Source organism: Schistocerca piceifrons, chromosome 2 (genome assembly GCF_021461385.2).
Source record: "Schistocerca piceifrons isolate TAMUIC-IGC-003096 chromosome 2, iqSchPice1.1, whole genome shotgun sequence".
Lineage (NCBI taxonomy): Eukaryota > Metazoa > Arthropoda > Insecta > Orthoptera > Acrididae > Schistocerca > Schistocerca piceifrons.
Window position 1 is genome coordinate 489,222,361 of NC_060139.1, and position 18,604 is coordinate 489,240,964.

The 18,604-nt window shown below is 42.4% G+C and overlaps 1 protein-coding gene across 1 annotated transcript in view; it reads left to right on the forward strand.

The window, feature by feature from the left end:
• Positions 1–18,604, forward strand: part of LOC124775509 (histone-lysine N-methyltransferase SETD1B) — a 1,200,073-nt gene that overhangs the window by 596,031 nt on the left and 585,438 nt on the right. The window contains exon 5 of the mRNA XM_047250341.1: positions 10,744–10,882. Coding sequence (XP_047106297.1) covers positions 10,744–10,882 — 139 coding nt within the window. The remainder of the gene's footprint in view (positions 1–10,743; positions 10,883–18,604) is intronic.

The window sequence follows — 18,604 nt, forward strand, 5'->3', positions numbered from 1 at the left end:
TTCGTATTTCGGCTCTCCGTCCGTCCATTACTCCATCATTTCCTGGTCTTCCTTCGCCATTCGCATCAATCTCTATTGCAGCATACACAGGTCTCTCTGTAACATACATCTAAGACATCTCCACATTATTCAATTCTACTCACCTTTATTTACCAATGTTTCATCACGTCGAATCTCTATTTATTAATCACACTGCTTCACGTCGCTTCTTCCCTTACCTATCACCTTTATCCACTACTATTTATCACGTCGCTTCTCTATCTACCATCTTTATTCCCTCATAAATCATCACGTCGTTTCTGCTTGATCCTTATTCATACGACAAAAAATACGTACATACACCACTCTGTCGACTCCTGTTCATGACTCATTTGACCAGTCTATTCCGTCATACTTCCTGACATCCCGCCTGAAAATTCTTATGTTCGATTTGACCCTGCACAACGTTACACACCACAAATAAATACACTGACTATCTACCATAAATTGCCTACTTTAGATCTATCCTTAACTTTTCCATAATTTGATGTTAGAAATGTGATGAAGCCCACGAGACTGTTTTCCCTTGATCGTCTCAATCAGTACAGCATTTTCATGGACAATCCGCCTCACTCTGAATGGTCCACTATACACACTAAAGAATTTGCTAGTTAGGAATCTGTGCTTCTTTGATAATCGATGAGTTTTAATTAGAACCTTGTCTCCTACTGCCAATTCGATCTTACGGATCTTTCCTTTCTGCTTCTCCTGCCTATCCTTAGCTGCTTTCTTAATACGCTCTATCGCAACCTTGACAATTTCTGTGTGCCTCTGCTTTCCTGATCGCGGAAAATCTACCAGCTCCCTGACTCGATCTGGTGGTGGTTCATTCTTTAGTACCGTAATTGGTGATAATCCAGTTGCTCCATGTGGTAGCTCATTGAGGATGTCCTGAAAATCTTTGAGAAAAATACTCCAACTTCTGTGTTGCCTATGGCAATAGATCTTACACAATTTTCCCAGTTCTTTTACCACTCTTTCACTGGGGTTACTTGCAGCATGGTATCGGGATATGAACACCGGTTTTATCCTTCTTCTCTTCAGTGTGGTTAGCCATTGTCTGGATCTATATTGCGGTCCATTGTCAGCTATGAACTTTTCTACAGTTCCTACTTCTCGCAAAAAGTTTTTAACGATCGCTGCTGCCACTGTCCTTCCCGTCGCACGTTTCAATGCGGTAAAAGTCACATACTTTGACACCAATTCCACTGCTACTAAAACATATCTATATCCCTGCACTGACTTAGGTAGCGGGCCAAACAAATCTGTTGCTCCGAATTCCCTCAATCTACCTGGCACTATCGGAAAAAGCGGTGCTTTGCATGAGATAGTTAACGATTTTGCCTTCTGGCACAATTTGCAACTACCAAGCACGTTCTTGATCCTCCTCTCCATACTAATGAAATAAACTGATTCCCTTAACTTCTTACAGCATTTCCTTGCCCCGTAATGCCCGTAACTTAGGTGAGTGTACCAGATCAGCTTGTTGACTATTTCATTTGGTATACACAACACCCAGTCCTGTGTGTTCGGATTTCTACGGTAGAAAAGGACCCCGTTCTGAATTGTATAAAAACGTGCTATATTGGCATCTAAGTTCGCTGTAACTCTGTCCTTCACCATTCTCCATGACGCGTCTTTATCCTGCTCTTTCGCGATATTTGTGAGTACCGTCCCTATGTATTTCTCGAACGGCACGCCCTGCATATACAATATATCATATCTGTTCTCGTTTACCTCCTCATCAAAGCATTGACCGTGACCTACTGGATTCCTTGACAACGCATCTGCCACTATATTCTGTGGCCCAGGAATATACATGACCGAAAACTGAAACTCCTGTAAATAGAGTGCCCACCTAGCGAGTCGTCTATGGTTAAGTTTGGCCGACATCAGAAACTGTAGTGACTTGTGGTCAGTATAGATTTTAGTATGCCTTCCATACAAATAGTATCTAAACTTACTAAAACCCCATACTATTGCCAAAGCTTCAAGCTCAGTTACCGTGTAATTTCTCTCAGCTTTGCTAAGCACTCGGCTCGCAAATGCAATAGGTTGTTGTATTACTTCTCCTCCTTGCTCTTGCTCTTGGAACAATGTTACCCCAAGTCCACTACGGGAACTGTCCGTGGCCATACAAAACTCTTTCCCTAGGTCTGGATGCCCGAGAAGAGGTGCCGATAGCAGTGCCTTCTTTAACGCCTCATACTCTTCCTGCGCAACAGGGTCCCAATTCCATACCGTTTTCTTTCCAGTCAGCTGACATAGTCTGGGTGTCGATGCACCCCCAATCTTAATGAACCTCCTGTAAAAATTGATTAATCCTAAATAACCCCGTAGCTGACGTTTTGTTCTTGGCACCGGAAAATCTCTGATTGCTTCGAGTTTGTCTGGATTTGGTCTTATTCCCTCTGGTGTCACAATGTGACCTAGAAACTCTATTTCTTTTCGTCCAAATTCTGACTTTCCCAAATTCACGGTCACCCCATGTCTCTCCAGTGCACCGAGCAATATGCCTAACGTTCTATTGTGGTCTTCCCAGTTTCTTTCGGCTATCAGGACATCATCCACGTACTGTGTTATCTTATCTTTTATTTCATTAGGAATGACAGTATTTAGCGCTCTGATAAATGCCGCGGATGATACATTTAACCCAAATGGTAGTTTCCGGAACTGATACGATTTCCCGTAGCACAAGAAAGCAGTGTATTTTCTACACCCCCTGTCTAACTCCACCTGCCAGAAACTCATTCTCAAATCAACTGAGCTGAGAACTCTGATCCCGTGGAACTTTTGTAGCAATTCGTCAAGTGTCAGCGGCCGATCTGTCTCTGGCTCTATTATCTTATTAATCCTTCTTGCGTCCAAAACTAATCTAATTGACCCATCCTTTTTTTCAACACAAACTAAAGGACTGTTGTACGGACTGGATGCTGGTTCGATAATCCCTTGTTGTAGCATGTTTTCGATCTCAGCTTCCACTCTTTCTTTGTACACAACAGGTATCGGGTACACTTGGGCCCTAAATTGTTTATGTGGCTTGACCTTGAATCTATACACAAAATTTCTTATTGTACCCGCAGCATGTTTAAATACCTTTCTATTCTCGTATAAAATTTTCTGCAATTCCCCGTAGACCGTGGTCCCTCGTAAATGCCAGATTTTCTCCCTGATCTCCTCCTCCAAACATTTATGAATTTCCTTCTTCTCTTGTTCGAACCCCGTATTCTGTGCCTGTTTACCGGACTTTACCGCCAGACATAATGCTAAGTGTGCGTTATCTTTACCATGTAAGCAATCGTCGAATCTTAATGTAATTTCCTCCGAATCTCGTTTCAACTCCATCGAACCATTTCTCATGTTAACGACTGCTTTATATTGGTTCAAAAAATTAACCCCTAATATCCCTTCAACAGTTAGAGATGACACAATCATGAACACTGTACTAAACCTCTTCGCCTGGCACACGAAGTCTACCTGCGCTTGTAACTTCACCTCAATTCCCTTTCCTGTAATTGCCCCTCTCACTGTTGTCCTTTGCAATGGCAACGTTGGCCATGGTTTCGTAAGGCTACAACACTTGAACACATCTTCCCTCAAAACACTCATTACACTGCCTGTGTCGATGACACAAGGTACGATTATATTATTTATTTCTACGCTAATTATTGGGTGGACTTCACTCCCCACATCTCCTACCTCCTCTAACAGATTCTCCCTTAGTTTTCCGTAATCGATATACCTAATATTTACATCATTAATAGTCCTGGTTTGTACCCGTCTATCAAGTAGTCACCTTCTTGTCCCTCCGTCATTGTGACAATGATTGTCCTGTCGTGAACCCAATAATTGCCTATCCTCTCTTCGCCCATCATTTTCATTTTCCCTTCTTCCATCTCTGTCCCATCTTCTATCTTCCCGGTTTGCTGGTCGATATCCCCATGAATTCTGCCCCCTATTTCCTCGCCATCTTCCATTTCCGTCATTCCTCTGATTCCATGCTCTCCTGTCATTCTGATAGTTTCTACCGTTCCTATCCTCAACTCTGCCTGACCTAAGAGTCATGTCGCCGTTCACAATGTTGCTCTCGTTACCCAGTTCCTGTAATAAGTGCTGAAATGACGCAGAATCGTTCAAGCCTCTGCCTGCTATCACTATATCTCTGCGCAATCTCACTGGCAACTTCGTTATACAGATCCTAATGAGCTCCCCAGTTTCGTATGGCACATCCAAATACCTGTTTCGTCTCAGCATTTCCTGATAACACGACACTGGATCTCTTATACCACCTTCGTTACAATTTGGCATCATCAATATGCTTTGCTTAACCTGGTCCTGCTTACTTTTCGACCAGAATTCATTTAAAAATTTGTCACAAAACATCTGGTAGCTACTACAGTCTTTAATAACTTCCTGCATTTTCGCTCTAGCCTCGTCCCTCAAATGGTTACACACAAACTTCATTTTTAGGAGCGGTCCCCACGATGAAGGTAATGAATCTTGAAATTGAGACAGCCACAGGCATGGATGTTGGTAATTATCAGGATCCGGAAAACAAGTGTACGTTTGTACCGACACGAAGTGTCTCCTACATTCTTCTTCCGCATTTATGTTTTCCGACCTTGGGCTATACCCAGTTGGGTTTGCCACCTGTTTTATCCGACACAACCGTTCTTCTAACTCTCTGAGTTCGTCATCCTCTTTCTGCCTATTTTCGATTTTTGAATTTATCTCACTCTCCCTCCGCAGTCTGCCTGGTGGTGTTTCACCTTCGCTTCTGCACGCTAATTGCAACTGTGCTAGTTCTTCCCTATGTTTCCTATTTGTTTCTAATTGTGCCTCTTTAAACTGTAATAGTGATTGTATCTCCTCCTGGTCGGCATAAACCTCTCGCTGCGTACTGTCAGAGCCTGTTTCGCCTCTTATACTGATCTTTTCTACATCTGCGCTAATCGTATTCATTCTGACCACTACCTCCGCAACTTCATCCCTGTGTTTATTTAGCGCCATTTCCTGCCGTGTGACTTGAGCTTCCACGCTGTCTAATGCCCCTTGTTTATCTGCAAGTAAGTCCTCCACTATCTCTTTGATTCGCTCATCCGTCCACACGCCCCTATGTTCTGTAATATCGCTTTCTATTGCACTTATTCGTACCTCCAAATTATTGGCCTTTTCTTTCACAGCATCACATTCTTGCTGCACCGCATCCAGATTCTTCTCCCCCTCATCTAACCGATTATTAACTGCGGACAGACGCTCATCGATAACTGTGTGTAGTTTCCTCATTGCCTCTTTATTTCCCTTATCAATTGCCTCCAATCTTTCCTTATTTGCTTCCAATCTCTCCTTAGTCTCCCTATCTCTCTCCTTAGCCTCCCTATCTCTCTCCTTATTCTCCCTATCTCTCTCCTTATTATCTCTATTGATTGCTTCTAATCTTTCGTTAGTTGCTTCAAATCTTTCCTTAGTCTCCCTATTCATCGCTTTATTATCTCTACTCATCGCTTCTAATCTTTCGTTAGTCTCCCTACTCATCGCTTGTAAAAACTGCAGTATCACATCGTTATTTCCTACTTTCGACGCGCTCACCTCGTTCGCCTGAGAAACGGTAGCTTCGCTAAGGGTAGCTTCACTTTCACTGAATACCTGACCTAGTCCCGAGCCCGCGTCGTCGGGAAAATCCCGCGTTTGTGGACAAAGCCCGTCGCATAAAGGTTCCCCTTGCAGCGGTCCACTGAACAATACAGCCCCTTCGGAGCGTTTGTCTTTCTCGCTCATTAACCCATGGTCAACAGCTACTTCCTGCTGCACTGCTACGTCCACCCCAGAATCGCTATTCTCCATGGTGGCTACACTTTTCGACTGCGACCTAGTTACTACGGACATTACGCAAAAAAAATTATGAAACGATCTTCCAGCCTTGTGCGATATAGCAATTAATTACATAAAATAAAATAAAAGATCCTCACCAATCCAGAAAGAATTTGCAAACAGAAAAAATTTTACTTCTTAACGCTATCACAATACATTCCATAAAAAAAATCTTAACAGCAAACCCTAACAACAACATATCCTAACAAAAACGATCCTGGCAAAGGAATCCTGGCAACAAATTAAATATCCAGGTAACAAAATTATCGTGGCAAAAAACGGAATCCTGGCAACAAATTAAATATCCTGGTAACAAAATTATCGTGGCAAAAAACGGAATCCTGGCCACAAATTAAATATCCAGGTAAAATTATCGTGGCAAAAAATGGAATCCTGGCAACAAATTAAATACCCAGGTAACAAAATTATCGTGGCAAAAAAAAAACGGAATCCTGGCAGGGTCGAAATTATGAGAGGCACCCACTTGCCTTTCTCATACTGTGGCATCATGCAGTCAGGCCTGCAAGATGTGTGGTTTGCCAAGCGAGTGGAATCTTCCTTAATTTATCGAGCAACATGAATTCTCGTATCTTACTATTTAGTTACAAATTATCCTCCTGTATGAATAATACGCAACGGAAACACGCATCTGACTATCAGTGATTTATAGAACTCTGACTGTACACTACGCACTGGCAATACCACATTTACCTTTTGTCTTAGATTTAACGGCTTTTATATAAATTCGGGACATTACGATAACATACAATTTAATGAAAAAGGCCACCAATCTCTTTCTTTTCACTATTTGATTTATTCCTAAACACACAAATTCTACAACCTACAACAAAATCACATGAGAAATTCCGCCCAGTGGGCATGGCTTTACGTTAGTGAATCTCAATACTATGGTCTCGTAATCTATTTACCGCAACAGTGCACTCCCTGGATCGGATGGTGGATCTTTTATTATACCTCACACTTCGCCTCTCACAATAATCCTCACGAAACTTTCCTCCAGATCGAGCGATACAGAAGGAACAGGCATACCCACAAATCTTTCGAAACTACCTTGCTACTCCCATGCAAAACACACATACCCAAATTACAAGACATACACAACACAACAATATGAAATATTACACAAAGAACGGTTACAACTTCATCACTTTCCGCTTTCCCACTTCAATCAATATTTATCCCAGTTTCACACGACACTGCCCCACTTTGTAATTTCTACTTTCCTAATGTGAACTCTGGAGATAAACGCACGTCTTCCTGTGCAATGCAAGCCATGTGGCGTTGCTGGAAAAACGGCCGACTCACCTTGATTCTCTCTCAGAGTTTAAATTCAGCGTCACACGGAATGATATTTCTTAAATACTTCAACTTATGATACACACACTATTTCTTAAATATTTCAGCTTATTGTACACACGCTATTAATTCTTAAATATTTCAGCTTATTGTACACACGCTATTAATTCTTAAATATTTCAGCTTAAGCTCACGGAAGTATCTCAACTTATATCTACACGTGGGCTCTTTGTGACCGTTGGTTTACTACAATCCCCTTAAAATTACCTGCCTCACTTTGTAATTTTCCCCCCAAAAGGTCCTGTGAAAGAGAAATTATTAATTCTAACTACTCTTAAATATTCCACATCCATACCATGCCTCCACTCTTTCATTCCGGAGCACAACAAAAAAACAGGTCTTTACAGCAGAAGGTTCAGCGGCAGAGTGCTGAAACATGGCCGTATTCTGGTTCTCTCGCACCTCTCTCGAAGTGGGAGAAGCACCTTGCTACCTTATTGGTCAGCCACATTTCAGACGCTCAAAGCTCTGGTAACTTCCATCTCTTTGGTCTCACCAAAGGTAGCCAAAGGATCGACTCAAAGATGATCATATATTCCGATTCACTATCTGTGGTTAGCAGACGACCATACATTCATTCCTTTCACAGATCTCACCAAACTGGATGTAGGGATTTATTTTGAGGGAGTGCACATGTGATCAATTAAATAAATAAATTGTCATTCTTTCCCACACTGGTATCCGGCTTCGCTGTATTAATTGAAATTGAGTTACTTTTACACAAAAAATGTGTTGTTCTGACAAGAATTTCGTACCTATTTTCAGTGTTGGGCGGTACTGTACCCTTTCAACATATAGCGGTTTGTGTTGTGCCACTACACTGTCTGTTGGTGGACGACGTTGAAACCATTATGAGTACATCTAGTATATTCCAGGCGCCATATGCCGTCATCAGATCAAACTCGACGTCGTCTTTCCAGGTGTACTAGTTTTTTCCGGCAGTGTATTATTATTATTATTATTATGCAGTAAATATGTGTAGAAGTCAGAATTTGCATAACAGTCACGTCATTTAATGTTGTCAATTAGTTACACATCATTTGATTCTACTAAGAAATTCGTCAGTGGGATAGAAGGAGTCGACCACCAATGAATCTTTTAGGCTACAATGAAAGTGAATTTTATTAGTAGGTAAGCTTTTTATGGCTGCTACCAAGTTACTGAAAATGTGTATTCCTATATAATGGACACCTCTCTGAAAGAAAGTAAGTGACTTTAAATTTTTATGCAGATTGTTCTTGCAATGAAGCGCCAAAGAAGGTGGTACAAGCATGCGTACTCAAATACAGATATATGTAAAAAGGCAGAATACGGCGCTAAGGTCGGAAATGCCTATATAAGACAACAAGTGTCTGGCGCAGTTGTTAGATCTGTTACTGCTGCTACAATGGCAAGTAGTCAACATTTAAGTGAGTTTCAAAAAAATGGTTCAGTTGGCTCTGAGCACTATGGGACTTATATCTATGGTCATCAGTCCCCTAGAACTCAGAAGTACTTAAACCTAACTAACCTAAGGACATCACACAATACCTAGTCATCACGAGGCAGAGAAAAATCCCTAACGCCGCCGGGAATCGAACCCGGGCGCGGGAAGCGAGAATGCTACCGCACGACCACGAGCTGCGGACACGTTGAGTGAGTTTCACCGTGGTGTTACAGTCGGCGCACGAGCGATGGGACAGAGCATCTCCGAGATAGCGATGAAGTGGGGATTTCCAGTACGACCATTTCAGGAATGTACCGTTAATACCAGAAATCCTGTAAAACATCAAATCTCGGACATCGCTGCGGCCGGAAGAAGATCTTGCAAGAACGGCAGCAGCGACGACTGAAGAGAATCGTTCAACATGACAGAAGTGCAGCCCTTCCGCAAATCGCTGCAGATTTCAATGCTGAGCCACCAACAAGTGTTAGCGTGCGAACCATTCAACGAAACGTCACCGATATTGGCTTCCGGAGCCGAAGGCCCACTCGTGTATCCTTGATGACTACACGACACAAAGCTTTACGCCTCGTCTGGGCCCGTCAACACTGACATTGGACTGTTGATGACTGGAAACATGTTGCATGTTGCCTGGTTGGACGAGTCTCGTTTCATATTGTATCGAGCGGATGGACGTGTACGGATGTAAATACAACCCCGTGAAGTCATGGACTCTGCATGTCAGCAGCGGACTGTTCAAGGTGGTGGAGGCTTTGTAACGGTGTGGGGCGTGTGCAGTTGGAGTTATATAGGACTCTTGATACGTCTAGATACGACTCTGACAGGTAATACGTAAGTAAGCATCCATTCATGTCCATTGTCATTCCGACAGACTTGGGCAATCCAAGCAGGACAATGCGACACTCCACACGTTCAGAATTGCTACAGAGTGACTTCCGCTGATCACCAAACTCCCCAGACATGAACATTGTGAGCCTATCTGGGATGCCTTGCAACGAGCTGTTCAGAAGAGATCTCCATCCCCTCTTACTCTTACGGATTTATGGACAGCCCTGCGGGATTCGTGGTGTCAGTTCCCTTCAGCACTGCTTTAGACATTAGTCGAGTCCATACGACGTCGTGTTGCGGCACTTCTGTGTGCTCCCGGGGGCCTTACACGATGTTAGGCAGGTGTACCAGTTTCTTTGGCTCTACAATGTAATCCTAACATGGATTACATGAATTGAGATGTTGGTTTGAAAAACAGATAAACTGTTCACATCAAATTTTATTACAGAATCAAGGAAAACGTTTCTGAAGAAGAGAAATTTGTTAACATCGAGTATAGATTTAAGTGTCAGGAAGCCGTTTCTGAAAGTATTTGTATGGAGTGTAGCCATGTATGGAATAGAAACGTGAACAATAAATAATTTAGACAAAAAGAGAATAGAAGCTTTCGAAATGTGGTGCTACAGAAGAATGCTGAAGATTAGATGGGTAGAGGACATAACTAATGAGGAGGTACTGAACAGAATTGGAGAGAAGAGAAATTTGTGGCACAACTTGACTAGGAGAAGGGATCGGTTGGTGGGGCATATTCTGAGGCGTCAAGGGATCACCAATTTAGTACTGGAGGGCAGCGTGGAGGGTAAAAATCGTAGAGGGAGACCAAGAGATGAATACACGAAGCAGATTCAGAAGGATGTAAGTTGCAGTAGGTACTTGGAGATGAAGAAGCTTGCACAGGTTAGAGTAGGATGGAGAGCTGCATCAAACCAGTCTCAGGACTGAAGATCACAACAACAAATATATTGAGAAGCGTAGTTAGTATGAAGCAGTTCCATGAACAGGCTTTTTTGCAGAACCTTGTTGAGTTCACAACACAAATACTTCGTGTTACACACTTTTGTAATATGAAAAATGTAGCTTGTGTTGATGATTTACTCCGTCAGACTAGTGCCCCCCCCCTTAGACGCAGGAGTGTCTGATGTGTAGGTATTAACAAACGTACAAGTAGCTATTACCTGTTACAGATTGTCGCCGGGCAGCTGCGCAGCACTGGGCCGGCGGCCGGTGCGGCCATTCCTGCTGTCGGGCTGCGGCGGCAGCCAGGAGGCGCTCAGCGGCGCCGCCAACGGCTGCAGGGTCACCACCGCCACACAGACCACGCTGGTGAGCGACTCCTCAGCTTATCTCCAAATAACAAAACGTTTCTAGTTGTATATCGAGCTAGAATGAGAGCCTCTTTAGCCTTTGGAACCCTATCCTGTCTCTTTACAAAATATGTGCAGCTCACCCACGAAAGAAGTAACCCACAAAAGCCTCGTTCCACCGATGCTTGAGTACACCTACTCAGCCTGGGATCCGTATCAGGTAAGGCTCACGGAACAAGTGTAGAAGATCTGAGGAGTAGGTGGGTCTTCCAAATGTGAAAACGTGTCGGAGATGCTCTTTCTACTCTACTGGCAAACATCTACGTATACATGTGTATTCCGCCGCAACGAAAAACGCCTTTGTTTTATGTCCACCGCAAATCCTGTGTAATTTCAGTGACACTCTGTCACCTATTTCGCGATAATACAAAACGTTCTGCCTTCCTCTGAACTTTCTCGATGTACTCCGTCAGTCCTGTCTGGTAAGGATCCCACACCGCGCAGCAGCATTCTAAAAGAGGACAGACAAGCGTAGTGTTGGCAGTCACCTTAGTAGATCTATTACATTTTCTGAGTGTTCTGCCAATAAAACGCAATATTTGGTTACCCTTCCCCACAAAATTTTCTGTGTATTCCTTCCAATTTAAGTTGTTCGTAATTGTAATACCTAGGTATTTAGTCGAATTTACGGCTTTCAGATTAGACTGATTTGTCGTGTAACCGAAGTTTAACGAGTTCCTTTTAGCACTCACGTGGATGACCTCACACTTTTCGTTATTTAGGGTCAACTGCCATTTTTCGCACCATTCACATATTTTTTCTAAATCGCTTTGCAGTTTGTTTTGATTTTCTGATGACTTTATTAGCCGATAAACGACAGCGCTATCTGCAAACAATCGAAGACGGCTGCACGGATTGTCTCCCAAATCGTTTATATAGATAAGGAAGCAGCAAAGGGCTTATAACACTACCTTGGGGAACGCCAGAAATCACTTGTTTTACTCGACGACTTTCCGTCAGTAACTACAAACTGTGACCTCTCTGACAGGAAATCACGAATCCAGTCACATAACTGAGACGATATTCCATAAGCACGGAATTTCACTACAAGCCGCTTGTGTGGTACAGTGTCAAAAGCCATCCGTAAATACAGGAATACGGAATCCATTTGTAATACCTCGTCAATAGCACCCAACACTTCGTGCGAGTAAAGAGCTAGTTGTGTTTCACAAGAACGATGTTTTCTAAATCCGTGTTGACTGTGTCTCAATACAGTTCCCTTAGAGGTAAGGCATAATGTTCCAATACAATATACGTTCCAAAATCCTACTGCATATCGACGTTAATGATATGGGTCTGTGATTTAGTGTATTACTCCTACTACCTTTCATGAATATTGGTGTGACCTGTGAAACTTTCCAGTCTTTGGGTACGGATCTATCGTCGAGCAAACGGTTGTATGTGATTTTTAAGTACGGAGCTATTGTATCAGCATACACTGAAAGGAACCTAATTGGTATACAATCTGGACGGGAAGACTTGCTTTTGTTAAGTGATTTAAGTTGCTTCACTTCTACGAGGATATCTCTTCCTACGTTACTCATGTTTGCGGCTGTTCTTGATTCGAATTCTGGAATATTTACTTCGCCTTCTTTCGTGAAGGAATTTCGGAAGGCTGTGTTTAGTAACGCTGCTGTGGCAGCACTGTCGTCGAAAGTGTTACCGTTGCTGTCACAGAGAGACGACATCCACATCAATACTCCGCAAGTCACCTGACCGTGTGTGGCGGATAGTAGTTCTGTTACCAATTACTGGTCCCCTCTTCCTTGCTCCACTGGCGAATGGCGCGTGGAAACCATTGTTGGTAAGTGTCTTTATTACGTTTAATTTCTCAAATTTTCTCGTCGTGATCATTTCGCGAGATGTATGTGGGAGGAAGTAATACGTTGCCCGACCCCTCCCGGAAATCAGTCTGTCAAAATTTCGATAGTAAACCTCTCCCGTGATGCACAACGCCTCTCTTGTAGCATCTGCAGCTGGAGTTTGTTGAGAATCTCTGTAACGGTCTTGCGTCGACTATACGATTCCGTGACGAAACGCGTCGCTCTTCGTTGGATCTTCTCTATCTCTTCTATCAGTCCTACCTAGTAAGGATCCCAGATTGATGAACAGTGCTCAAGAATAGGTCGAACAAGCGCCATATAAACCACTTCCTTCCCGGACGAGTTAAATTTCCTTAATACTCTCCCTATGAATTTCACTCTGACGTCTGCTTTTCTCACCATTTAAGGCCGCACTGGATATTTACTCCTTGATGTTTTACAGTATACAGGGTGTAAATTTTAAGTTGACAAACCAGAATAACTCGACAAATAAGCTTCACACAAGAAATGTGTAGAATCCAAAGTTGATTATTTTCGAGGGGGACATCTGCTGGTGCTAAAATTAGCCCGCCACCCCAGCCCTCTGTCGGTGGGGTGGGAGGCAACTTTAAAATTTCAAATTGGAACCCCCATTTTTTATTGCAGAATCAGATTCTACACAAAAAACTACGTACATTTTGTCTTAAACATTTGTTTTGGTTCTTGGTAGTTGACGCTGGAATTCAAGAAAATCCATGTTCCCATTTTTGCATGGAAAATGGTTACGGATAAATAAAAAATATTTATTTACTTCGTAAATTTTGATTCGCTAAAACTAAAACTCTCCCTCTCTCCCCATAGGGTGGGATTTGAGAGAGGGGAATTGAGAGTTTTACAAATGTTGACCCAAATATTAATTTTTTCCGCAGATTCGGATAAGTCAACATTTGTAAAACGCTGATTCCTCTCCGTCAAATCCCCCCTATGGGGAGAGAGGGAGAGTTTTAGTTTTAGCGAATCAAAATTTACGAAGTAATAAGTACTTTTTATTTATCCGTAACCATTTTCCACGCAAAAATGAGAACATGGATTTTCTTGAATTACAGCGCCAACTACCAAGAATCAAAACGAATGTTTAAGACAAAACGCACGTAGTTTTTTTATGTAGAATCTGACACTGCAATAAAAAATGGGGGTTCCCATTTGAAATTTTAGCACCAGCAGATGTCCCCCTCGAAAATAATCAACTTAGGATTCTACACATTTTTTTTCTTGTGGAACTTATTTTTCGAGTTATTCTGGTTTGTCAGCTTAAAAATTACACCCTGTATACTGTTCCTAGCAATTTGTCATCAGCAGCGTAGCTGTTCAAATGGTTCTGAGCACTATGGGACTTAACATCTATGGTCATCAGTCCCCTAGAACTTAGAACTACTTAAACCTAACTAACCTAAGGACAGCACACAACACCCAGACATCACGAGGCAGAGAAAATCCCTGACCCCGCCGGGAATCGAACCCGGGAACCTGGACGTGGGAAGCGAGAACGCTACCGCACGACCAGCGTAGCTGTACAATAGTGGATTTCTTTTCCTATGTATTTGCAATATGTAACATTTGTTTACGTTTGTGGACTTTGAGTCCATGCACCATTCGTTAACACTGTGTAGGTCATTTGTAAATCGAGACTGTTTCTGGCGTTGCTATTTTCTTATAGACAACCTTCGACGGTTTCTAATTGATCATTTACATACACCGTAAACAGTAACGATCCTATAGTACTTCCTTGGAGTATTCCGGAAAGTACTTTTACATTTGTCTATTTTGTTTCTTTAAGGGCCATTTGTTGTATCTGTAAGTAAGCCCTGAAACCAGTCGCTACTCTCTTCCGATATCGGTAGAAGTTGCGCATCACTTGGTTTATTGTCAAAAATCTGTGAGTGTACGTTCGCAATAGAAACAGCGAAGTTTTTATTTGTACTTTTCATTCTCTATACGGAATGATCTGTTCAATTTATGACACTGATGAGTCCGGGTCTTTCCAGCCAAACAAAAGGCGAGCTCGTACTTGGACAGAGGGAGTCCGAAATGAGAAAAACCACTTTCAGATTCGGTGAGATGGAACTATTTCTACTTATTTCTAGGACCATATGTTCCACACAACAAATCATGACCCTAGACTAGACAGTTTCAACGCTGCCCAATAGGGCACAAGCCTCCCACACGTGGACAAAGGTAGTATTGGCTACCCGCCAAGTAGTCCCTGGCCACGCCGGCCTTGTCAGTACAATCACATAATTACCGCCCAGCTGGCTGACTACACGCACGTCAGCTGTCTGCCCACGAAACAGCTTGCCCTAGACCAGGGGCGGCCAAGAATTCAGCTCATCCGTACGCTGGCACGAGTGCCATAGTGCTCAGCATGGAGGCACAGTTCCCCCACCACCACGGCAAACTAAGAGTGAAAAGTTGGAAACTACGAACGCAACACATTTAAATGGTAATGCAGTCGCATTGCACAGGGCTTGATTTTGTGTTTCCGATGTCTCAACAACACAGATCAGAAACAAAACATTTTCAGTACAATTTATTTTTGGCGTGCACAAGACATACACGGTGTGTTCTAGTTCGTTGAGGCTGTGGCTACGAAAAAAAAAGACATGTAGTATGTTCACAAGATCACTGTTTTATTCAAAATAGTCTCCCCCTGAATCAAAACACAGCTGAAATCATTTGAAGCAGTCACTGTAGTCCTTTTTTTGGAGTTCCATTTAGTACTGCAGTATAATTTTCTTGAATGCCGTTAATTGCGTCATAACGCTATTCTTTCCCCGCAAACTTCAGTTTGGAGAACAACTAGAAGTCCGGCAAATACGATGGGTGATCAAGGACTGTGATCCATTCGCTGACCAAAAGTCCGTGTCCACTCTTCGCTTTGTAGCCTAAAACGTCATCATGGAGGTTCGTCATGGAGGAGCAACGGGCAACCTCCGTCTCAGTCAGGTCGAATTCGACGACTGCTCGCCCACAAACGCTGGAGGACTCAAAAAACGTGACGTTGCCTCGCTGCTCCACTGTCATTTTCTGACGACCGTCAGACACGTACTGTCACATTCGCTGCCAGGATGCCTGCAATCGCTTTGACCTTCTACTCAGCTGTGTTCGAAACTTCAAGGAATGTAACGCCGCATCTCGTCACGAAATAGCATTGCAATTTTAATTTCACTCAGGTAGTCCTAACGGAACTGGGACACGCCGTGGAATATAATTTTTAATTAGTACAAATTGTCAGCATGCAGACAGAAGCGCATAATTTCACAGATTTTCACACTCAGATTGTCACATAATAGTGGGTTATTTAGTTCCATAATCTAAAACAAGATCTTTCACACACATTACGTTGATGGAAGCATTGTGGCACGTTTGCAACCTCAGTATGGAGATGTGTAAACTATGTAACGAGAACAATCTACGCGTCCTGGACAATTTTATCGTAAAAGGATTTGTCTGTAAAACAGGAATTACATTGCAGATCACTGAGTTAATCTGCACATGCACAGGGGCTTTCAGCTGAAACGGTAAACGGTCTCAAGAACAGGTCGAAAACCGGTGTAAGATTGGCAGTGTCCTCAAAGCGTTTCGAAAATAATGCTTGTAATGATTTCTGTTGTTCGAAGTCCATGTTAAGCAGCAGTATAACTAATTGCAGAAGTCTGTCCGAATGTCGGAGGAAGGCCACGGCAAAGCACCTCGAATTGGTTCATGTTTAGGAAAATTTTGTGGCCTTCAAACGAAGCTATAGATTGATGACAGCTATTCCAGTTAAGTGAATTTTCAGGTAAAGGTGTCTTTAACGATGAAATTCCCCTGCATCTACAGAAAACGGAGTAAGTTCCAAAGTTGCTATGTCTAGCATACAAAGACCAAGAAATTTAGCTTTCATAGCTTGTTTTCACGTGTAAGCAAAAACCACCTAATGTAAGTCTGGAAGTTTGTGTCTGCTGAAACTTCTTTATTTAAATGTTTGAATCTGTACTTAAATTGATTAATGACTGAGAAGATGAAACTTCTACGTTATTTGATTCTGAAACAGCTGAGTAAAACTGAACGTACTGAGCCTACTTTCTCTTTACTTTTTGTTATCACGTCAACACTGACCCAGAATATTCTAGCGCAACGCAATCTGACTGCTCAAAAAAAAATTACAACTAGACTTCAAATAATTAATTCAAAAGAATGGCCCTGACTAAAAAGAAATCTTAACAATAACCTAGACATTTCATCAAGCACTTACCTCACAAAAATCTTCATTATGCGAACTACTGCAATACAGCGAGAGTCAATACTGCCAGCTAAATAAAGGATTCTAACTACTAAAGCCATTAACTACTAATAGGCATGTGGTTAGCAAAGGAAAGATTTTGATGCAAACCAAATTATGTGTTTTTTACCTTAATGATGTTCAAACACGAATATAAATCGTCATTGACATCCAGTACTAAGATATATAATCATGAATAATATTCAATCTCCAAGTCGAACATGCACATATCGTTAGCCTACGCTAACATTTCAGACCTCTAACCTCCATCAATGCTAACGTCTCACATCTAACATCCATCACTGCTGGCTGTTCACCACCAACTGTGATTACCTTCCAACAACGAGTCCGACCACCCACAGAGTCTCTTACAAAGAAAGCGCATTCAGAGATCCAACGCAAAGCGCTACACAGCGCTGCCAACACAGAAGCAGCCCACGTACACTGTCTTTACGTGCAATTTCAAGAAGTTTCGAAAGTGACCGAATTCGTGTCTACCCAAGTGACTAGTGTGATGGTTCAGTTACGCAATGAATGTAAATATTATACTTAGCTTCAGATAAATCCATCTCATTCTCTTGAAGCTTAGCGTTGATCTCATAGTCAAATATATCTGCAAGACATGCAAAGTTAAGTCTCTGTATATCGATTGCATCAAAAAGGCTTGGGTTAATCGACGAAAGAACTCGCCTAGTGTGTCAGAAAATTCGTAGAAACGACAGAAAAACTTTCCTCCTCATAACCCCGTCATTTTTTGTGTGGGAGAAACAGTTGTAAATCTTCAGCATTTTCTTGAGACTCTACGCAGAAAAAGTTGGTTGGTCATAGAATGAATTTTTATTTTCTTAACAGAGTTAAGGACACAGCCGAGAGATCCATGTAATCTCTCTCTGAAATTTTTAGCAGTCCACAGTTCGATTAGTATAACGTCAGCTACAGTTTTCGTCCGTGCCATGCTTACCAGTGCCAATGTAGTGTGCACTTCGGCTCCCTCCAAGTTTTTTCACTCCGTCCAATTTCTGGATGATATACACTCCGCCTCAGTTCCGTATCTGATTACCTCTTGTACCGTATAACAGCTCATTACAGTTCCCACATCTCCTCTAACAGCTAGACATCTGCACATGCGGTCAGCTTGAGTCCTAATTGTCTCACCCATCCTCACAACACGTCTGTCAACACGTCTCACCTTCCCTTCATCTTCAAGCACCCCATACCTTTTCTCAGCGTAATTTCAGCTGTTTTTCTCTCACATACGGTACGCCCACACTTTACAGTGGCAGTTTTAGTTGGGAGGGGCAGTTTTGATCTGTGGTTGCTTAAGATACAGCAAAGGTCGGGCCTGAATTACTACGCTTAAGACACTGGCAGCCTCAACAAACAACTGCGCTATAGCCTTTAGCGAAAGCCTTGTGTATTCAGCTTTGCTTTGAGTCGTGCGTTGCATGTTGCTTGTTTTTCTTATTTTGAAATAAGTGAAGATACTAATCTTGGTCGAGATTCACAACACCAGAAGGGATCGACGATCCGTATGAGAATTATGTCACTTCTGCTTTGG